We start from the raw sequence: 22,853 nt of genomic DNA, 5'->3' as shown, positions 1-22,853 counted from the left end.
TTTTCTCTTCCTCTCATCCAAGACTCCCACAGCCCCCTGGACTGAGGAGGCACCTGACATGATGAAGAAGGGAAAAGGAGTCTTCAGACGGAAAGCCCAGGTGAAGGTGTGAGATTGCTTTGTCCCGTCCCTCCGTGGAGCATCCTGGCTTGACTCCGCTGGGTCAGCTGCTGGGTCAGCTGCAGTTCCCGCTCTCCTTTTAAGTGCTATGAGAATCCGCTCCACTTTAAAAAATAAAACTGAGTCTTTGTTCCGTAGTTTCTACCCATTACAAAAAAAACAAAACAAAAAAACACTGTCTGTAGGGTATATAGGAAATGCCCCCTATTTGGTGCAAGGGCAGGTCCGGGGATTCTGCCCCAGTGGCGTGGGGTAAACGGTGGCAGGCGGGCAGCACCTGGCGTACCCTCCCAGGGTGTCACAATAACGGTTTGGGGGTAGGGGGGTTCCTCTGCAGCAGAGTGGAGTGGCCCGGGGGGCTTGTGGGGGACGGAAGAGGCTGGCCTAATATTGCACACAATGTGAAGGTGACACTTCCTCAGACAGCACTGGGGGGTCAAGGTCACTGCTGGGGGGGCCAAGGTCATCACTGCCCACAGAGTTGATTAAAGACAGTGTCAAGTCGGGAACAGAAACTAGTCCTCAAAACACTGCGTGGGGAGGTCTGAAGAAGCCTTTCTTAGAGTTCCACAGAACAGAGGCAACTGGAGTCACAGACGAACACACTCAAACGCTCCTAAACACTCTCAAGTACTCAGTCAATCCAACACGTTGAATAATAATTTCTCAGCTTATTTTGCAATAGCTCTAACAACAGCTTGAATGTGTGAGAGAGAAAAAAAAAATCAGCAGTGTAAATCCCTTCAAGTTATTTAAAAAAATAAGAGGTGGTAAGAGCCCTGGAGTCATGGAGGAATGCTGAGGTTCACAACTGCCCCCTGGAGGTGCGGAGGAACACTGCAGTTCACACCTGCTCCCAGAAATGACACTGAGTTTCTGAAGTACAAACACTGTAAAAACTTGGGATTAAGGCCAATTTTAGTGTGATGTGAAAACAAAACAAAAAACAAACAACAACAAAAGAATGACTCAAAAACATTCCTGCAGGACATGTCTGGAATGATTGGAGGGGGCTGGGAATTTTAAAATGGCCGCATGTATATCAATTTGAATTTAAAAAAAATAAAAAAAAAACCCAAAAGACACTTCACAGCAAAAGTCTGGTTACTAGAGTAAGTTCATTCATAAAAAAGGTTCAGTCATTGTTTTCTTCTCTCTTCTCCAAAATAAAGAAAAAACAAGTGTTTGGATATTCTAACTCAGGGTGGGTTTCTTTTCCCAAAGATAGTGGACTGAATCCAACTGAATTCAGCAAAGGCCCCAAACCTCAACCCTCAAAGGCCTCGAACCTCAACCCTCAAACGCCTCGAACCTCAGCCCTCAAAGGCATTGAATGTCGAGGCTCCTGGCTAAAAAAATCCACTGGTACTGATTATCGTCACACGATTTGCTTGGTTTTTATCGGATTCATTTTTTTCCATTTGCATGTTTTTTTGATTTTATTTCTGTAGCTTTCCTCAAGTCCGTTGGTTGTTTTTTCTTTTCTTTTTTTTTAAAGGTTTCTCTATAATCCTACATGGACTCTCCGCTCAGCAGGTCCCCAGGAAGCAGCGTGTTGATTGGTGTAGGGCTTCCATTGACCCGCCCATCCTCCCCGCCGGGCGGTCCCCATAGGCTAGAGTACTGCTGGACTCCGCCCCACAGCAGGTCTCCGCCCGTCTTGGCCACACCCCCGCTGCTGTTCCAGTGGCCCATGGCGTGCGACGGCCCCGCCCCTGCCCCCCCCAGCCGCGTCTGATTGGTTCCCTGGTTGGGCTGCCAGCTGCTGGTGGGCGTGGTGGCCAGGGACTGGCCTTGTGCAAAGAATCGGTTGACTTCCTCCTCCCCCGCAAACTCCGCCAGGATGGTGGTGTTTCCCAGCACACACCTGCAGGGGGCAGCGCAGAGCGAGGAGTGATGAACACTGAAAGCCACATTCACTCACCTTCCATGCTGCTTATTCACAAGCCATCATCTTGGCTAATTATTTAAAGAAATCATGTTAAAAGGTTAAAAAAAAAACCAAACATTTAGACCAAATGAAAAAGTCTGAATAGTGCCCCTAACAACGTCCACACGATCAGAGTGGGGGAAAACATGCTTAGTAAGAGGACTCCCTTTGGACGGAAACGGTATAAATTCACCCCTTGGGACCTCAATACAAAGAATGTGCTCAAAGCTCAACGACTCTGATAATGGAGAGAGAACCGGTGAAGCCCTGAAACGGCGCATCGGGTGTTGGCTAAAAGCGGAAGCTGGGTATAGGAGGTGACGGTGGTGGCAGCGGCGGTGGCGTACGCACATGTGCAGGGACTTCTGGGCCTTGGCGGCCTCCTCCTTGGAGCTGTAGCGCACCACGGCGTTGCCCTGGGTCAGGTTGAGGTGGAATGTGATGAGGGGCCCGTGCTGCATGCACAGCGTCCGCAGGGTCGAGCCATCGATCTGCAACACCGAGAGCGCACGGTTACCACGGCAACCCACAGACCGGGTTACCACGGCAACCCACAGACCGGGTTACCACGGCAACCCACAGACCTGGTTACCACGGCGACCCAGACCGGGGGCGAGGACAGACATGGCAACATCACAGCACACTGGCCCTGAAAGCATTCAGGGAAACTGTGTGTATTGCAGAAATTATTTATCACTGTTAAGGTGGTTATTGTTGTTATTATTGCAGTTTCACTGCTGCCCAGGCCCACACCCACCCCCGGACCGTTATGTTATTCCTGTGCCCTTCAGAAACACAGAAACGCCTGTAAAGCTGACTGACTCAGCACTGAACCTGAAAGAGAGAGAAAGAGAGAGAGGCAGAGCCAGCGGGGCTGGGCGTTTCGGGGAGGGGAGGGGAGAGGAGAGAAGAGGGTACCTGAGGTGTGAGGTTCCTCAGAACCAGCCAACTGCTGGTCCTGTTGGAGCTGTCCGTACTCCAGGTGGTACCTGCTCAGAGAGAGAGAGAGTGAGAGAGAGAGAGAAAATGAAATGAAAATGAAAACAAAAGCCCAAGCACATGACCTTAAATTACTGGATTGTAGCCATGGTGCTATATCTACAGACTGCAGTAGACTACATAGAATAAGGCTGAGGAGATGGAGCTAATTTTGGGAATGCAGGCTCCTGATATCAGGCTCAGGAGCTCAGGGTGACGGGACACTGCAAGTTTAATCCTCTAGGGGGCGTACCTGCAGAGTAGGAGCTGCTCCAGCCAGGCACCAGGCCGAGCGCGCCGCCCCCCCAGGTGGAGGAGGGCTTGGTGTTGGTCAGGCCTGGTGGGGGGCGGGTGGGGGTGGCGGCGTTTCTGGGACCCTGCGGAACCTTCCAGAGCTCGTGGGACAGGGAGGCCTGGGGGTGCGACACGGACCCAGGAGACCAGGAGGACTTCATATCAGACAGCTTAGCTGAGAGAGAGAGAGAGAGAGGGAGAGAGAGAGAGAGAGAGAGAGGGAGGGAGGGAGGGAGCCAGCGAGCGAGGGAGAGAGAGAGGGGGGACAGAGAGAGAGAGAAGGAGAGGGAGAGAGAACGTTACTGCAAGTCGTCAATATGGGTGACACGGTGTGACTAGCCTCGATGTAGACAGGAGAATACCTGCACACTAGAAAGTGTGAGTGATCATTACTGAAATACACACATAAGTAACACATGACTTAACTGCAATTACATTCAGCATATTCCACTTCCCCCTATTGCATACCCTCCTTTAGTTACTGGGAAATCATCTGCTCCTCTGTGGGCTGAACACCAGCCATTTTCACCCACCGCCATTCAGTAACAGGCGTGAGAATCTGCGGCAGGTACGCTGTGTAATCAGGTGGACAGGGTAGGGCACCTCTCCAGTGAACTCGAGGGTACATCACTCAGCCGGTTAAGGGAGACTCCCACACACAACAAGCCACAGCAATGATGAAGGGTTACAGAGAGGGAGCCATGGGGCACACCTATCGGTTCATGCCGAATTCCGACGATGAGGGATCGTTCAGGACAAAGACGAGCCAAAAACTTACTTGATTTACAGTCAACGCCCACTATTAAAATTTCACTGGAGAACTGTGTACACAGAGAGTAACTTTAAAAATGGGACAGGTAGACTGGGCACAGGTGAGGGAAATATATACACGCAGACAAGTTGGGATGCTCTAGCTGTCTCCTCTGGGTTGGTCAACATGCCGGGGACGAAGTAGTGGGTGTTCAGGAGGTTGAAGGGGAACGGGAGGAGATTGGGAGGGGCGGGGGGTAGCGAGAGGGGCTACGCCAAGGTGGCTGTACCTGCATCCTCAGCATCCGCAGAGGGAAAAGGGAACGAGCTACCGTAGGCGCTGACCGGCCAATCGCCGGAGGGAGGCGATGCCTCGTTCTGAGCTGATGTTGGGGAGGAGCCTATGGCGTCCCGTGGCCAATGAGAGGGGGCGACGGGGTGGAGAAAAGAAAGCAAGAAAGGTGATGTCTTCTCGCCCCAAACATTCCAGGGGTGTCCACCGCAGAGGCAAGCTACCCAGCCAGCAAATGAACCTCAGAAAAGCAGTGACACGAAAGGACGCTGGCGCCCCCTTGTGGCAAATCAATAGCGCACTTACACTCTTAGATTCTCTGTCCGAAGCTTGCCGTCTCACTCAGGGCTAACAATGGCAGAGATCTGGCGCTTTGAACGGTAAAACACAAACTGTGTCCAAAGAAGGGCCTTTGCTCCACGGAAATGCCCACTGATCATTCAAACCGCACCGATAGTGCGTGTGTAGGCCTAATGTCTGCTCTTTGCCTCTCTCACTCTCTCCATCCCTCCCTTTCTTTACCTCCACTTCGGTCCCGCAGCAAATAGCGATTCACATCCTGGATGTTGGTGTTGATGGTAGGGCCACTGGGAACACTTCCTGGGGTCATGTTGGGATCCGTTTCCGGGTCAATGTTCTGTAGTCCTTTCCAGGGAACTCCTGGACAGAACTCTGAAAGACCAAATGGGTGCGCATGACCATAGACTCCATCAGCACAGATAGTCTATGCTAACCAGGTGGCTAGCTCAGTATTCTTAACACTGAAAGCTGCATGCCATTGGTGAAACTCAAAATGGTCTGTTCTGGTCACTCATTACAAATATGCAGGAAGCAAAATGTTTTCCAAAATATTTTTGCCAAGGATACATATAGCTCTAGCTCGTGATTTAAGTGATTCAAAATTACAAAGAATAAATAAAAGACTAGGGGATTCAAAATAGCCCAGTTTTAAACAGTTTAAATAGAATTTCCAAAATAGGTGGTCCACCCAGTTCTAAAGGAGTGGAAACTAGAGCCAAATGTGACTCTGGCGCCCTCTACTTGCCTGGAGGCCAATTGATGTTGGTCCCGTTGGCGATCTTGTCGTTGGCGTTCTTGCCCTGACCCCAGCTGTCAGGGGTCACCAGCGGGCTGGGAGGGGCCTCAGAGCCGGACATCAGACTGTAGGGGCTGTAGGAATCATCCAGGGGGGGTTTTCCTGGAGGGCCCAAGTTTGCACCTGTGCCGAGGGCACCTGAGGGGGGGGGGGGGGGGCACCTGTCACTCTCACTGGGGCGCCATCCACAGACAGACTGCCAAGGACGGTAACCACGCAAAATTTGAAGAGCAGGTTCTTTGGAATGTTTTTTTCCTTCTGATTCTAAGTCAGTGTTCTAGAACTCTGTCGCATTCAGTCACCAGTAGTGATTGTGACATCAGCATTAGAATGTTCAGTGAAGAACATTCTAATCACATTCTCTCACCTTGAAGGGTTAAAGCATATCACGGAGTGCTTTTACAGATCCACCACAAAAATGATCAGGGTCATAGTACAAATGGTAAATCAAGATTTTAGTGCTTCTTTCACATTTTTAACTCTTCTTCTTCTGATGCTGTCCTCCTGTTACTAAAAACAGACTATAAAAAGCATACCCTTAACAAATTCACTTATGTAGTTAGGTTAGTGTGCATGGCAGGGATGGGATCAGGTTCCTCGTACCATGCTTGTTGAGGTTGGGTTCCAGGGGGGAGGAGCTTCCGGAAAGGGTCTCCATGGCGTTGGGGTGGGTCCACTGCGAGAGGCGGGACTGGGGCTGGGGGGGCTCCTTCATGGACAAACCGCCCACCTCCATGCTGTTTACATTCATGTTGGGGTTCAGTCCAGCTGCGGGGGGGTTGAGAAATATTCACATCAGAGCTGTTGTGTGGAAATTTGCTCTCCCCAAGACTTATCGGGGGACAGACTCACAGATAGGATAGAGGTTAGTAAGTTACAGCACTCACAGATAGGGTCGGGGTTAGTAAGTTACAGCACTCACAGATAGGGTCGGGGTTAGTCAGTTACAGCACTCACAGATAGGGTCGGGGTTAGTACGTAAGTGCAGACAGGGGAGGAGCTTTAGGGTTGGGGTGCAGAGGGGGAGGAGCTTTAGGGTTAGGGTGCAGAGAGGGGGAGGAGTTTTATGGTTAGGGTGCAGTCACAGAGAGTGGGAGGAGCTTTAGGGCTAGGGTGCAGAGAGTGGGAGGAGCCTTAGGGTTAGGGTGCAGAGAGTGGGAGGAGCCTTATTGTTAGGGGGCAGAGAGGGGGAGGAGCTTTAGGGTTAGGGGGCAGAGAGGGGGAGGAGCTTTAGGGCTGGGGTGCACTCACAGAGGGGGTACGGGCTGTAGGAGTTGGGTGAAGAGAGGGGGAGGAGCTTTAGGGTTAGGGCACAGAGTGGGAGGAGCTTTAGGGTTAGGGAGCACTCACAGAGGGGGTACGGGCTGTAGGAGTTGGGTGAAGACTGCGGTTCTTTGGTCTGCAGGTCGGACAGGCCAGAAGCCTGGGGTGGGAGCGCAGGGCGACTTGCGGCGTTGGGTGCGGGCCGGAGAGGGGGGGCTGCTGCTTAGCAGAGAGGGGGAGGAGCTTTAGGGTTAGGGTGCAGAGAGTGGGAGGAGCTTTAGGGTTAGGGTGCAGAGAGGGGGAGGGTCTGGGCCAGCTGCCGCTGGTGCTGCTGGATCTGCTGCTGCATGTTATTGATTGTACGTGCAACCTGAGGGGAAAACAACAGACATTTTACCCAAATCAAGAGCGACATCACTCCCCTGGGCAACAGAAATGTCCTCAATCGGATGGGGCTGGGCGTGTGGGCAGGACGGGGCTGGGCGGACGGGCTGGGCGGGACGGGGCTGGGCGGGACGGGGCTGGGCGTGGGGACGGGACGGGGCTGGGCGTGTGGACGGGACAGGGCTGGGCGGGACGGGGCTGGGCGGGACGGGGCTGGGCGGGACGGGGCTGGGTGTGTGGACGGGACGGGGCTGGGCGGGACGGGGTTCTGGGCGGGACTCACTTGCTGCTCTTGTTGTCTGATGGGCCCGGACACGTTGCGCTGACCCTGCAGCACCTGCTGCTGGATCTGTAGACGCTGATATGCCTGAAACAGACAGAGGCGCTCAGTGCGTTTCACACTGACCTGGGATCAGCCCGCGGAGCACAGATCACACTCACATTCAGCAGCCGCTCGAACCCCGGGCAACTAACCCAGCATACAGGAGAACGCCAGACACGCGAAACAGCGCTGAGTCATCAGTGTCACAGGTGAGAAAAAGCATGCAGGTGGGCATAGGTATGTGTAGATGTGTGAATGTGCGTGTGTGTGTGTGAATGTGCGCGTGTGTACGTGTGCGCGTGCGTACTTGTGTGTGTGTGTGTGCGCGTGTGCGTGTGCGCGCGTACTTGTGTATGTGTGTGTGTGTGTGTGTGTGTGTACGTGTACGCGTGTGCATGTGTGTTTGTGTGTATGCATGCGTGTGTGCGCGTACTTGTGTGTGTGCACGTGTGTGTGTGTGCGCGTGTGTGTGTGTGCGTGTACGTGTGCATACTCCAGTGAATACTGGTCAGATCAGGCTTACTCACCAGCTGCAGTTGGTAAAGTTGGTTCAGCAGGGTCATGTGTTGGGGGCTTATGGGAGAGGTCAGAAGTGCAGGGTTCAGACCGATGTTTTTTGCTGCAAACTGCAAGAGCTGTGCTTGAACCTGCAAGAGCAAGCAGACATGGCTCACCCCTCAGATCCTTTTTCAGCAGACACCTCCAGACACCTCACTAATTTAGCTTTCTTTCTCAAAGATATGTGCATAACTGCTGGACAGGGATACAGTATCAATGACCAATCAGAGCTGCAGTGTGATCGTTTCAGACACGCGCATCCCGCCCAAATTCTCCCACAATCAAAAGCCCCAAGGAGTGGCCTGACATGGTGGGTGTGTGCGCACGTGCGCGCGTGTGTGTGGTGTGTGCGTGTTAGTGTGAGGGTGTGTGTGCACGTGCGCGCGTGTGTGTGGTGTGCGTGTGAGTGGTGTGTGTGTGGTGTGCGTGTGTGTGTGTGTGTCTGAGCGTGCGTGCTGGAGTGTGTGTGAGCGTGTGTGTGTGTCTGAGCGTGCGTGCTGGAGTGTGTGTGAGCGTGTGTGTGTGTGTGTGGTGTGCGTGTGAGCGTGTGTGTGTGTGTCTGAGCGTGCGTGTTGGAGTGTGTGCGTGTGTGTGTGTGTGTGTGTCTGAGCGTGCGTGCTGGAGTGTGTGTGTGTCTGAGCGTGCGTGCTGGAGTGTGTGTGGTGTGCGTGTGTGTGTGGTGTGCGTGTGAGCGTGTGTTGGAGTGTGTGTTGCAGTGTGTACGTACCTGAGGGGAGAGAAACTGAGGCACTTGAGCTCGTAGGCTAGGCTGGGCGGAGCCGAGGGGCACTGACGGCTGAGGGGGCGGAGCCTGCTGCTGCATGGCCCGGGTTTGTGCTGCTCCACTACTGACAAACATCCCACCCTGCACCTGAGAGAGAGAGGGGGGTGAGATAGGGGGGAGAGAAGGAGAGAGAGAAATACCACAACATATTCAATATGCAACATGACCACTAACATTAACTCAGGTGGAACACAGGACACAACATCTTTAAAAGAAATTAATTTTTTAAAAATAGTCCCCTCAATTCCCCTCAAGTGAACTCAACTTAGCAAGTAAAACAACAAATAATGAGACACAAAGACACGACTTGCCCCTTTAACAGTGGCTAGAGAAACGATCAGCCACGCCCAGAGAGCGAGCCACCAGGGACAGCAGAGAGTACCACACTCAGGGGGAGGGGGAGGGGCGGGGCTCACCTTGTCCCCGAAGGGGGCGCGGTCTGAGCAGGACTCTTTGGCGAGGGGGGGCAGCCTGCAGCTCATGGGCTTGCTGCCCAGGCCGCTGCTGTACTCAGAGAGGCCCATCCCCCGCTTGTCCAGCTCAGTCTTCTTCTCCAGCAGGGCACCTGGAGAACATGCAGCAGAGAGGATCAGCGCAGGGCAAACACACACAGAGGGGATCAGCGCAGGGCAAACACACACACAGAGGATCAGCACAGGGCAAACACACACAGAGAGAGGATCAGCACAGGGCAAACACACAGAGAGGATCAGCGCAGGGCAAACACACACAGAGAGGATCAGCGCAGGGCAAACACACACAGAGAGGATCAGCGCAGGGCAAACACACACAGAGAGGATCAGCGCAGGGCAAACACACACAGAGAGGATCAGCGCAGGGCAAACACACACAGAGAGGATCAGCGCAGGGCAAACACACACAGAGAGGATCAGCGCAGGGCAAACACACACAGAGAGGATCAGCGCAGGGCAAATACACACAGAGAGGATCAGCACAGGGCAAACACACACAGAGAGGATCAGCACAGGGCAAACGCACACAGAGAGGATCAGCACAGGGCAAACACACACAGAGAGGATCAGCGCAGGGCAAACACACACAGAGAGGATCAGCTCAGGGCAAACACACACAGAGGGGATCAGCGCAGGGCAAACACACACACAGAGGATCAGCACAGGGCAAACACACACAGAGAGAGGATCAGCACAGGGCAAACACACAGAGAGGATCAGCGCAGGGCAAACACACACAGAGAGGATCAGCGCAGGGCAAACACACACAGAGAGGATCAGCTCAGGGCAAACACACACAGAGGGATCAGCGCAGGGCAAACACACACAGAGAGGATCAGCACAGGGCAAACACACAGAGAGGATCAGCGCAGGGCAAACACACACAGAGAGGATCAGCGCATGTGTGTGTGTGTGTGCATGTGTGTGTGTGAATATGTTCATGTGTGTGTGTGTGTACATGCATCTCTTTTTAAAAGCAGTGTCCATGCAGCAGCAGCAGGGGGCGCTCACTCATTGCCTGATCCAGGTTCATGTTGTTGCTTTTCAGTGCCTCTTCTGCTGGGTCTCTCTGTGTGCAGAGAGAGAGAGAGAGAGAGAGAGAGACAGAGAAAGAGAGACGGGGGAGGGGAGGGAGGGAGAGAGAGAGAGAGAAACATTGTTAGCTTCTCACAGGCACCGAGTCAGGCTGCATTACCTCAGTAATGAAGCTCAAACTAAGACTCACTGTGTAAATGTGTACGCAAACACACCAGAGCATTCAAATCTCAGGTGAACAGACAACACTTTACAGAGCGACTGACACGGCACTACTGACAGTGAAAACGCATCACTGACTCACCGGGAAGCCCATGTCTGTGAGCTGCTTGATCAGGCGGTTCATGATCCAGGCTTCATCCTGCTTGCTGGCCACCTTCCCCTGCATCAGAACAGAGCACAGAGCAGTGAGCTCAACGGGTCTGAGCACGGCCTCAACACAGCATGAGCACGCCATCAACACGCCATCAACACGCCATGAACACGCCAACAACACGTCATCAACACGTCATCAACACAGCATGAGCACGGCATCAACACGCCATCAACACGGCCTCAACACGGCCTCAACACGCCATCAACACGGCAACAACACGCCATCAACACGCCATCAACACGGCCTCAACACGGCCTCAACACGCCATCAACACGGCCTCAACACGGCAACAACACGCCATCAACACGCCATCAACACGCCATCAACACGCCATCAACACGGCCTCAACACGCCATCAACACGCCATCAACACGCCATCAACACGCCATCAACACGCCATCAACACGCCATCAACACGCCATCAACACGGCAGTTACAGCACCATACCGGACGTGTGTGTGTGTGCGTGTGCGTGAGTGTGTGTGTGTGTGTGTGTGCGTGTGAGTGTATGTGTGTGTGAGTGTGAGTGTGAGTGTGAGTGTGTGCGCGTGAGTGCGTGTGTGAGTGTATGTGTGTGTGTGCGCGCGTGTGTTTGTGTGTGTGTGTGTGTGTGCGCGTGTGTTTGTGTGTATGTGTGAGTTTGTGAGTGAGTGAGTGAGTGTATGTGTGTGTGAGTGTGAGTGTGAGTGTGAGTGTGTGTGTGTGTGTGCGTGTGTGCGTGTGTGAGTGTGTGTGTGTGTTCGTGTGTGTGTGTGTGTGTGCATGTGAGTTTGTGAGTGTGTGTGTGCGTGTGTGCGTGTGTGAGTGTATGTGTGTGTGTGTTTGTGTGTGTGTGTGTGTGCGAGTTTGTGAGTGAGTGTGTGTCTCTGTACGTGCGCGCTCCCTCACCTTCTGGGGGCCCTTTTTGGGGGGGTTCCCCCAGGAGCTGCAGGAGGAGCTGCTCTCCTGGGAGGCGGGACTGTTCCACACGTCCCCGTCGTCCGGCTCCCACGGCCCCCCCGCCGGGCCCGGCTCCTCCCCGCCGCCTCCCCAGCCGTCTTGCATAGATTTGGGGGCTGGAAGAGACCCGAAGGGAGGGAGATAAGCACACTGCAGTGCCCCCTGCTTCACCCCCCCCCGCCCCACCACGCCGGGCCAGGCCAGGGGAGGGGAAGGGAAGGGAGGGGAGGGGAGGGGAGGGGAGGGAGGTAAACATGCTGCAGTGCCCCCTGCTTCCCCCCCTCCCCCCCCTCCCCGCCGGGCCAGGCCAGGGGGGGGAGGTAAACACGCTGCAGTGCAGAGTATGAAGGGCTGAGTAAAAAGCAGCAGACCCTGCAGCGCTCCAAGGACAGGGTTTTGTGCAGTAACACCTCCTGGCCACCGGGTGGCAGCACAGACGGCCTGCAAACTCCACAGCCCTGCACCCGTGCCGCTTGACTTGCAGAATCTGCTGCGGCTGAAGGCAGATTTAAAAGAGCAGAATCTATTTCCCAGAGCTATTTTGGGAGATCTGCCGTTACCCTGGCCTAACTGCAACCAACTGCATTTTGCTACAGACATATTCTGTGATGAGTGATTAATAAAGGTAAGTTAATTCCTGCTTGTATATGATTTATTTAGATTGGTTAAAAAGGGGCGATCAGGAGAACCCGCACCACGCCATGTTCCGTACGCCGTTCATTTTCATCAGCAAACCCCAGTTTGTTCTCTGGTGGGCCGGGGTTTCCATGGAAACGGGGTCTCAGGTGGGGGGGGGGGCTACCTGGCTTGCAGGGGGGCGGCCCGGACGGTGCACTGGCCCTGCCGTAGGGCCCCGCAGATTCAGGGCCGCCGTTGCCCCAGCCCCCGGGGCTGCCCTGGGGTTTGCCCCAGGCCGAGGTCCCGTTGTCCACAGCCGGGGTGGGGGGGGCCGGCTCGCCCCATGAGGGCTCCGCCTTGGAGTGCACGCTGGGGAGCTCGCCCCAACCTGGCAGAGAGAGAGGCGCTCGGGATCAGTCCCAGACCCCGAAGCAAAACGCCCCGTTTCCACAGCAACCACAAACACAATGCCGGCCATCGAACCCTCAAAAGGCAGGGGTCCCCAACTCTGTCCTGAGCCCTCCAACCCTGTCCTGAGCCCCCCAACCCTGCCCTGAGCTCCCCAACACTGCCCTGAGCTCCCCAACACTAACCTGAGCTCCCCAACACTAACCTGAGCTCCCCAACCCTGCCCTGAGCCCCCCAACACTGCCCTGAGCCCCCCAACCCTGCCCTGAGCTCCCCAACACTGCCCTGAGCTCCCAACACTGCCTGAGCTCCCCAACACTAACCTGAGCTCCCCAACCCTGCCCTGAGCTCCCCAACACTGCCCTGAGCCCCCCAACCCTGCCCTGAGCTCCCCAACACTGCCCTGAGCTCCCCAACCCTGCCCTGAGCTCCCCAACACTAACCTGAGCTCCCCAACACTAACCTGAGCTCCCCAACCCTGCCCTGAGCTCCCCAACACTAACCTGAGCTCCCCAACCCTGCCCTGAGCTCCCCAACCTGCCCTGACTCCCACCTACCTGAGCTCCCCAACCCTGCCCTGAACCCCCCAACCCTGCCCTGAGCCCCCCAACTCTGCCCTGAGCACATTATATTCAAGATACTCAAGTGTTGTTACGTGTTACACACACACTCTCAAACTGCAGATAGTCTGCACTCCACTCCGCAGTGCAGCTCTTACCCGGGTTGGCCAGGGGGGGTCGGCTCTGCGGGGCTCCAGGCTGGTGCGGGTGAGGGGGGGGCATGCTGGCAGAGCCCCCGGCGTTGGTGTTGCTGCCGTTGGCCGGGGCAACGTGCCCGTGACCCTGTACCGCGGGGGGGTTGTGGGGGGGGTGGTGGGGGTGGTGCGGGTGGTGCTGGTGGGAGTTGTTATTGTTGTTGCCGCCCCTGCTGCTGTTGCTAGGCGCCGGGGGGTTCCCGCCAGCACCGGCGCTGTTGCCGGGCGCCGGGCTGCCCTGGGTCACATGGCTGTTGCGGTCCCACAGGTTGACGGTCTTGTGGTGGGTGTTGGGGTCCCCCCAGGCCGACGTGCCGTCGTCGATCTCCATCTTTCGGCGGATGGAGGGGGGCGAAGGCTCCTCCCACCCAGTGGGCTCTCCTCCTGGGGGGTCGCGCTTGGCTCCGCCCCCTCCGCCCCCCCAGCCCGACCCACACTGCTTCCCCACGCCGGGGTCTCCCCACGACCCCACAGTTCCGCCCCCGCCGCTGGGGCTGTCCTGGGGCTTGCTGGCCCAGCCCTGCGCGGGAGGAGCAGGTCTCTGGGAGTCACCCCAACCCGCACCTCCTCCTCCACCTCCTGCTTCTCCTCCTCCTCCCCCACCTCCTGTCCCCGGCTTGCTCCAGCCGCGGGGGTTCTCCTTCCAGCCGCCTCCTTCCCCGTCCCAGGGCGGAGGTCCGCTCTTCTTCCCCTCCCCAGGCTCACCCCAGTCCCCCCGAGCGGGGCTCCCCCCTCCGCCTCCGTTCCCCCAGCCGTGGGGGGGCTTGGGCCCGTCCCCCCAGCCCTGCGTTTTGGGCTTGGCTTGGGCATCGTCCCAGCCAGCGGACTTCTCTTCGGGGGTCCAGCACGGGCCACTCTTGGGGCCTCCGCCGTTTTGGGGGCCACCCCAGCCCCCTCCTCCTCCTCCTCCTGCTCCGCCCCCGTTTGGGGCCTTCTTTCCTGGGGGCGGGTCCCCCCATCCGGAGCTGGGCTGGCCGGGTGTCGGAGCCACGCCCCCCCAGCCAGATGAGGCTCCGCCCCCTTCGCCCCTCCCCCCGGAGTCAGACCGTGGGGCGGAGCCGGGAGGTGGGCTGGCCAGGGGAGCAGCGGCGGACGAGGAGGAAGAAGAAGAGCAGGACGAGGACGAGGAGGAGGAGGAAGAGGACGGGCCCCAGGCCTCCGTCCCCTTGTCGCTCTTTTGGGAGGCACGGGCCGCCTCCTTGGTCTCCCAGGAGGTGTGCTGGCGGACGGGCGTCTGGCCCCAGCCCGTGTTGCACAGGACGCGGGGGTCCAGGTCCGGGGCGGGGACGGGGGCGGGGGCGGGTGGAGCCTCCTCCGGGGAGAGCCGCTCCCTCCGGCCACGCCCGCCCTCCTGGCTGTCGCTGCTGCCCTCGCTGGGCGGGGCGTCGCTAGGGGCGTCGCCGGGGCGGGTCCAGGAGTTGGGCTGCTCCCGCGGGGGGCTGCCGGCCCCCCCCTCCCAGCCTTTGGCCTCGCCGGAATGCTTGCCCCAGTCCTCCCCCCGCGGCTGACCCCACCCGCCGCTATCCCAGGAGGGGGGGGCGTGCCCGGGGCCGGGGTCCCACCCCGAATCCTTGGAAACGGAGGACGTGGCGTCTCCATCGCCCCAAACGGAGCCCCCCTCTCCATTCACCCGCGAGGTCCCAGGAGGGGGCGAGGCCCCCCAGCCCGGGAGGCCGTGGGCGGGGCTCGGGGGCTCCTGCTTCGCGGGGTTTGGTCCGTCAGTGTTAAGGTTCAGAGGTTCGCCGCTGAAAGACACATTCGTGGCTGGGGACGGGCGTGGCTGGGGGCCGTCGTGGGGGGGTGCTGTGGCCCCCCAGGCACCGGTCCCCGTGAGGTTTCTGTGGGGGCCGTCGCTGGGCCCCGGCTGCGAGCCGCAGGGGCCGGAGGGGGGCGGGTTGCTCGTCCCCGAGCCGCCTCCCCCCGGCCCCGCCCCCTCGTGTCCCAGCACGGGCCAGGCCGAGGGGTTGGCGTTGGGGTTCAGGTTCAAGTTAAGGTTGGGGGAACCCCAGCAAGGTTGGCCCCTCCCTCCCGGGGGCAGGGAGTCCCCCTTCCCCTCCGAGGGAGGGCAGTGGGCGGGGCCAGAGCCCCAGCCCCGGCTGGCCCCGCCCTGGCTGGTTGCCATGGCGCCAGGCTTGTGGTGGGCGGGGAAGTGGCCGGGTCCGGAGGCCATGCTCATGGCGCTGCCCCTGGTCTCCGTGACGACCTCGCTGTCCACGCTCTGGCGCTCCGCGGCCGAGCGGCCGTCGCCGCGGGAGATGGAGGGCCAGGCCTCGGCGTCGCTCTCGTCGATGATCACTTGATCCCAGCCGCTCCGATTGGTGGGTGGTGGGGGTCCCCAGGGGGGGTTCTCATACTGGGGTCCCAGGACACTCGGGTGGGGAGGCTCTGTGGCACAGACAGACAGACAGACAGACAGATAGACAGAGAGGGGGGTGAGGCAGGCACCACACACAGCAGCTTCTGCAAGGCACTATATGGAAATGGGCAGTAAAATCCCTTAAATTCTGCTATTTATAAAATGTGCATTCCACGGAACAAGAAAAAAAATTGTTGGATTAGAAGTGAAGTTATTGCGCAGAAATGTTGAGTTTTCTGGGTTTGGGGTGGTGGGGGGGAAGGGGGGGGGCTCATCCGTCTCTCTCTCTCTCTCTCTCTCTCTCTCGGGGCGGTGGGGTGGAACAGAGCTCATTTGGGGGAATGAGACGCGGGACGGGGGGGCTCATCCATCACTCCCCAAACCCCCGACAGAGCCTGGGGGGGGGGGGGGGGGCTGACTGCACTCAAACTCACCAACGCAGTGCAACACACTCACCCCCAAAATGAACCAGTGTTCTGGTGCAGCTCAATATATTCTCAATTCTCAAAATTCTTTGGTGCAGCTCATACTCATATAGAATTACAATATTTGGGGGCAGCACACTGACTACCAATGTTTTCTTGCAAGGAGGAGGTTCTGGGTCCAGGTCCCGGCTGGCCCAGACCCTCTCTGCGTGGAGTTTGCGTGTTCTCCCCACGTTCCTCCCGTGTTTGTGTGTTCCTCCCCATGTTTGTGTGTTTCTCCCGTGTCATGGCTGACTCTGGCACATGTACAGAAATGCTATCACTGCGCAGCGTCCCTGTCAAATAAACTATTAAATTAAAATCATTCAGATCTGGTGATGATGATGATGATGACTAAGTGTAAGAAAATGTCTGCCTGCAGGAAACGTGGGCTTCCTGGAACCGGAAGCATCCACCGCTCGCAGACACAGGGTCACCCTCCAGAGCCTTACACCCAAACTCCACCCCCCACGAGGATCCCCACCAGGCCTGTGCTGTGCTCTGTAGATCTCGTCTGGGGCAACTGAGCCTGCCGAGAGGACCCAGAAGACAGGGTTTGCTCTTATTTCACAGGTTCAAATACTTTTCTGTGATTTACTGAGCTTGTCTGGTGTATTTGACCCAAGTCTAACCCCAACTATCTCTCTCAGTCGACCAAGAAATGGTTAAATAACCACAAGATTACTGCTTTGAAACGGCCATCTCTACAAAATTAGCGGTTTGACATGAAGAGGGCAGTTCAGAGGCAACGCTGCAGAACGCAGCAGAACGCAGGCGTTTACCCAGCATGCAGAGTGAGCGCACGCATGCGGCCATGCGCATTCTTACGGCGCATGCACCAAACGCAGTCTGACATTCCAGAGGGACGCGGAAGGCGTTCACGACCCAGAAAGCCCTGAGACATCGCCGAGCGCTGAGCAGGCTGACGCAAGTCCCACAATCCTCCTCTTCTGCCAGAGACAGGCAACCCCTCCCCCCTTCCCATCAGGCTTTGCAAGCCACACAGAGCAGAACAAACGGGTGATTGTGAAGCTTCGGCGCGACGAGCGCGAGCGATTTTAGAAACGCTGCAGCGCGGGAGCTGGGGGGAGGGGCACCGGGGGGGGGGGGGGGCCCGGGCGGGGCGTCAGAGCTGCCATTGTTGCTTTTCGGGACGCCCTCAGTTTGTAACAGAATCTCAGCACGGGGGGGGGGGGGGGGGGGCTGCATGCCAGTGGCATTCACATGGCCTGTCAAGCCCCCCCCCCCTTAAAAAACAAACAATAAAAGCAAATCTCACGCCCCCCTCAGCGAGAAAAAGGGGGTAAGAAAGGACACAGAGCAGCGGAAAAGCGAAGGACGCCATTTTAACAGCAGCCAAGAAAACAGTCGCCATCTACGTCTCTCGCTCTCTGCGTCTGTCTCTCTCCGTCGCTTTCTCTCTCCCTCCCTCTCTCTCCCTCCCTCCCTCCCTCCCTCTCTCAGACGCTCACTCCACTGCACACGCAGTTTTAAAGAGCTGAACAGCAAAAAAACTCTGAATGAAAAATGTGCAGCAAAAAAACTGGAACACTTTTTGAAATGAACAAAAGCTGATCCGTGTGTAAATACTGGAGGGGGCAGCAGCGGGGGGGGGGGGGGGGGTCCTGTGGAGAGAGGGCAGCCAGCCTTCCTGCGAGAGGCTCAGCTCAGGCAGCGAGCGGGGGGCCGTGTCCGATCCAACATGTCCGCCGCGAGGACGCGGAGCCGCCATTTCACCGGCGTGAGATACTGGAGCGAGCGTCCCCCCCCTCCAGTCCTCCCCCCAAACCCCCGCGGTCCTGCCCCCCCCTCCAAACTCACCAAAGGCCCAAAGGCTCTTAATGGAGTCCTGCTCTTCCTGAGGGAGGGGGGAGGACGGCAGGGCGAGAGGGAAGGGGGGGGGTCCCTCTTCTGTAACCCCCCCCCACCACCTGCTTTCTGACTGTCACAGGATATGCAGCCGACGCCGTTCCTGCAGCCCTCAGCACCACGGCTCACAAGCCCCCCCCCCCCCCCCAAGTGAGAGCCGCGGGGCACAAGGTCGTCCCGTTAGTCCTACGTGGGACGAGGGGCGGACAGCCCCGCCCCACCCGTCCCCCTCCACGCCGCGCCCGCCCCCCGTCCCCTTCTGCGTTTCTGATAGAACAGGACGTCCTGCTGTCAAACCCACGCCGGCACGGCCGGCTCAGCGCTCACATCAGCGCCGGAGCAAACGAGGACCTGCCCCACGAACAGGGGCGCTGCTGGCACCCGGCCAAAAACAGCACCCGCCATGAGGCCAGCAAGGGGGGGGGGGGGGAGGGGGAGAGGGAGGGGGAGGAGGAGGGGGAGCGATGGAGCGGGAGAGGGAGAGGGAGAGGAGCGATGGAGCGAGAGGGAGAGAGTGAGAGAGGGAGAAAGAGAGAGAGAGAGAGAGAGAGAGAGGAGGAGAGGGAGAGAGAGGGAGAGAGAGGGAGGGAGGGGGAGGAGGAGGGGGAGCGATGGAGCGAGAGGGAGAGAGTGAGAGAGGGAGAAAGAGAGAACAGGCCCCACCCAGAACAGGCCCCGCCCAGAACAGGCCCCGCCCGCCCCACCGCCAGCCAAACGCGCCGCCTGAGCCAACAAAAGCCGCTTTGATTGGACCCTTTGTCTCCGAGTAACCCCTCCATGCAAACTCCTGCTCGGCCAATCAAAGGGCTCGCTTTGTTTTTCCTTTTTTTTTCTCTCCGGAACTGAAACAGCAGGGCAGCACAGAATCCATCCCTCCCTTTCACTCTTCTCTTCTGCCTCCTGCTCTTTTTTAATCCCTCTTTCCAGGCGAGGGCCCCAGATCTCCCTCAGAGCGGGAAAGATGCAGCGGAGGAAGGAGAGCCTGATGAGGTCACCGGGAGGGGGGGGGCAGCCAGTGAAAAGGGCACACGTGGTCTCCCATATTGACTCAGAATGGGGGGGATGGAAGGGGGCACACTGATCATCCACACAACAGTGGCGCGTAAGAAGGCGGAGCCAGCGCTGTGTTCACACCGACAGAGTAAGGGAGTGGGTGTGGCTTGTGGCTGAGAAGGAGGTGGGGCCTGTGGCTGTGTAGGGGGCAGGGCTTGTGGCTAAGTTGGGGCGGGGCCTGTGGCTGAGTAGGGGGCGGGGCCTGTGGCTGAGTAGGGGGCGGGTCTGTGGCTGAGTAGGGGGCGGGGCCTGTGGCTGAGTCGGGGGCGGGGCCTGTGGCTGAGTCGGGGGCGGGGCCTGTGGCTGGGTAGGGGGCGGGGCTTATGGGGCATGTTGGGGGCGGGGCCTGTGGCTGAGTAGGGGGCGGGGCTTATGGGGCATGTTGGGGGCGGGGCCTGTGGCTGAGTCGGGGGCGGGAGCTAACCTGTGTGCGGGGTCCCAGGGCAGGTTTGTGAGGCGGCGGCGCTGGGCGTGCGGGGGGGAGACAGCGCCCTCGTCTGGCCGCTCCCGGGCAGAGGCTGACCCCTCTTCAGCAGCTGCTTGTGCTCGTGCTGGCGGAAGCGCGGGGGCACCTCTCGGGGCGGGTAGCGGGCGCTGGCGACTGGCGGCTGCTGCTGCTGCTGGGCACCGCCGGGGGCACGCTTGCCATTGCCACTGCTGCAGACAGGGGGCGCTGGTGGGCTCACGCTGGGGTTAGAAGGGGAGAGAGGGCTGGGCTTGGCAGAGTCTGGCACTGTGGAGACACACAGGAACACACGCATGAACAAAACATCACACACACGCACGTACGCGCACACACAGACACACACACGCACGTGCGCATACACACACACATACGCACGCACGCGCACACACAGACACACGCACACACAGACACACACACGCACGTGCGCACACACACACACATACGCACGCATGCACGCACACACACACGCGCACACACAGACACACACATACGCACACGCACGCACACACACAGACACACACACGCACGTGCGCACACACACACACACGCACGTGCGCATACACACACATACGCACGCATGCACGCACACACACGCACACACACACATACGCACATGGTATACATACTCACATACGCACGCATGCACGCACACACACACGCGCACACACAGACACACACACGCACGTGCGCATACACACACACATACGCACGCATGCGCGCACACAGACACACGCACACACGCACGCACGCACACACACACACACACACACACACATTTCACTCTCACACGCCTTATGCTCACACACAGACACTTTCTCTTTTTCTGCAAAGCACAATGCAGAGTTGGGTTTTCAAACAGGGTCATAAAAAGTTGTGTATCTGGCTTTGCAACCCATAATTAGCATCACGCTTTGGGGAGGTGCTGAACATCTACAGACAGATCTGAGCATCTACAGACAGATCTGAGCTTTCACAACGTCTGGAAAAAGACTGAGGAATGATCAGAGCTGAGATTAAGAGGCAACTCTACACTGGAAAACACTGCAGTTTATGTCTGGACTTTCCGTAGTAACAAGCTTCATAAACCACTCCAGTGTGTGTGTATGTCTGTGTGTGTGTGTGTGTGTGTGTGCGCGTGTGCATCGATACATTCATCATGGAGCGCTCATGTAAAATTAATTAGCTCCTGATTAGACTGCGATTCGTGGAAGAGCACAGTGAAGTGCTGATGTAATTAATTGGATATGGAAGTGCAGATTAATCCGGTGTGATATTACAGTGTCCCACGCTGGAGTAATGGGCTCATCTTTTATGACACCATGTAAATAAATGCAAATACAGGGACCTGGAGCAAAGCCTCCTGGGAGAAACCATGCCTGAAACCACCCGGCTTCCTCCCACAGTCCAAAGACATGCAGGTACACTAATTATGGGGCGGGGGGATGAACAGGGTGTTGCTGTAAATGAGCATGCGTGCTTTGTCAACCTACCCTGTATAAATATAAATAAATATTTATTAATATATAAATAAATAAATGTCACTTTCACCCTGACTGACTGAGCAGTCCCTTAGATCATGGTGATCTCATAAGACCGGTTCCCCCCACGGCAGTTCTGTATTCATCTCGTCCATCTGTCTGTCTGTCACAAGACATAAATCCCACCCCCATCTGTCCCTGAGAACCACCAAAAAACCTGCCCAGTCCCCGTCCCAGGGAAACTCCAGCTCCCTGACTGGACATTTTGGGCCCCAGAACAGGGCCTGCCCCATCCCCAAACTCTACAGGTCCTACTCCACCCCTCCTGCCCCTCCCTCAGCACACAAACAACACCCAGACCTCAATTTTGGCTCAAGCACCGGGCTGTAGAATGAATACCCTTCACTGTTTACTGTTATAGAGGAAACTGGACCCAGCTCCTCACCTTGTGAGCCAGACACACGCATTGAAACGCTCACCCACTGACACGCAACACAAATAATCAGCCAAACTGCCACCGGTGACCCAGAGCCTGGCCCCGGGCTCTAAATGAGACGCACGGGGCCACGTTCAACAGCCTGGTCCGGAGAGGATAAATCACTACCACCCAACTACGAAATCACACCAACAATTAGAGAGAACATCGTTACTGCATGTAATTATGCCATCACAGTGCACTCAGTACTGAATCAAAGGCTTTTGCGTTTGCCGTCACCGTGGCAAATTCACGCATCGTAACAGAATTATTTTACCGCCAACAGGACACAGGACCGCCGAGCTCTCATACCGCCACACTTAGCCTGCTTAGCGCACGTAGCTCGCACGCGCTGCACTGAAGGGCAGAAGCCTTACCTTTGGTTTTCTGTTCGCCAGCCTGCAAGAACAAGACGAGGGCAAACGTGTTAGAAGTTGAACGAGCACTTCAAAGTGAAGTTCCAAATCAGATTCTCTCTCAAATGGAATCTGATTTGGGCTGGAAAATGAACTGCTGATTGAATGCTTTCCCCCCTCAAAGCAGCTTTAGCTTAAATAATTTAACCAAAGCAGCTTCCTCCCCTATCCCACAATGCCACCATAACCAACCATCTCCCTCTATGAAAAACTGGCCTCGAGCTGAGCTCCAAGGTTTCATTCTGAAGAGAGGTAGAGAGGAAAAAAGAAGAGGGAGAGACAGAAAGAGTGGGGAGAGGAAGAAAAAGAGAGAGATGGGGGAGGACAGAGATGGAGAAAGATAACAGACAACATTTCCTAAGCAGGAAAAAAACCTGAACTACAGAGCACTTGACCTTAGAGGCCCACACAGACCCAGCACTGCCTCTGACTGACAGGTTGTGGGAGGGTCTATTGGGGTGACTGACAGGTGGTGGGAGGGTCTATGGGGGTGACTGACAGGTGGTGGGAGGGTCTATGGGGGTGACTGACAGGTGGTGGGAGGGTCTATGGGGGTGACTGACAGGTGGTGGGAGGGTCTATGGGGGTGACTGACAGTTGGTGGGAGGGTCTATGGGGGTGACTGACAGGTGGTGGGAGGGTCTATGGGGGTGACTGACAGGTGGTGGGAGGGTCTATGGGGATGACTGACAGGTGAAAGGAGCATTAAGACACACCCACCTTTTTCTGAGCAGCTTCCTTCTTTTTCTTTTCTTCTTGCTTTTTCTTTTTCTTTTCTTCCATCAAATGGTTCTCTTCTCGTGACTCCCACTTCAGCTCCCGGCTGAAAGAGCAGAGAAAGGGAACGAGACATGAGCGTGAGACGTGAGCGCGAGACGTGTGTGTGAGTGTGTGTGAGCGTG

General features: G+C 57.0%; 1 protein-coding gene across 1 annotated transcript; it reads right to left on the bottom strand.

The window, feature by feature from the left end:
- Positions 1-1,188: 1,188 nt before the first annotated feature.
- LOC135243915 (trinucleotide repeat-containing gene 6C protein-like) lies at positions 1,189-22,768 on the bottom strand. The gene is given in 21 exon segments (XM_064316057.1): positions 1,189-1,987; positions 2,402-2,541; positions 2,969-3,039; positions 3,282-3,497; positions 4,363-4,473; positions 4,887-5,036; positions 5,410-5,598; positions 6,064-6,228; positions 6,811-7,093; positions 7,391-7,474; positions 7,957-8,076; positions 8,715-8,858; positions 9,188-9,336; positions 10,256-10,313; positions 10,584-10,661; positions 11,544-11,710; positions 12,397-12,600; positions 13,339-15,759; positions 19,541-19,849; positions 21,913-21,934; positions 22,672-22,768. Coding segments are annotated over 21 exon segments (5,499 nt in total). The 5' UTR covers positions 22,735-22,768; the 3' UTR covers positions 1,189-1,632.
- Between the last annotated feature and the right edge of the window lie 85 nt (positions 22,769-22,853).

This window comes from Anguilla rostrata, chromosome 17, assembly GCF_018555375.3.
Source record: "Anguilla rostrata isolate EN2019 chromosome 17, ASM1855537v3, whole genome shotgun sequence".
Lineage (NCBI taxonomy): Eukaryota > Metazoa > Chordata > Actinopteri > Anguilliformes > Anguillidae > Anguilla > Anguilla rostrata.
Note: the sequence above shows the minus strand (reverse complement) of the source record. Positions and strands in the feature narration are given on the sequence as shown.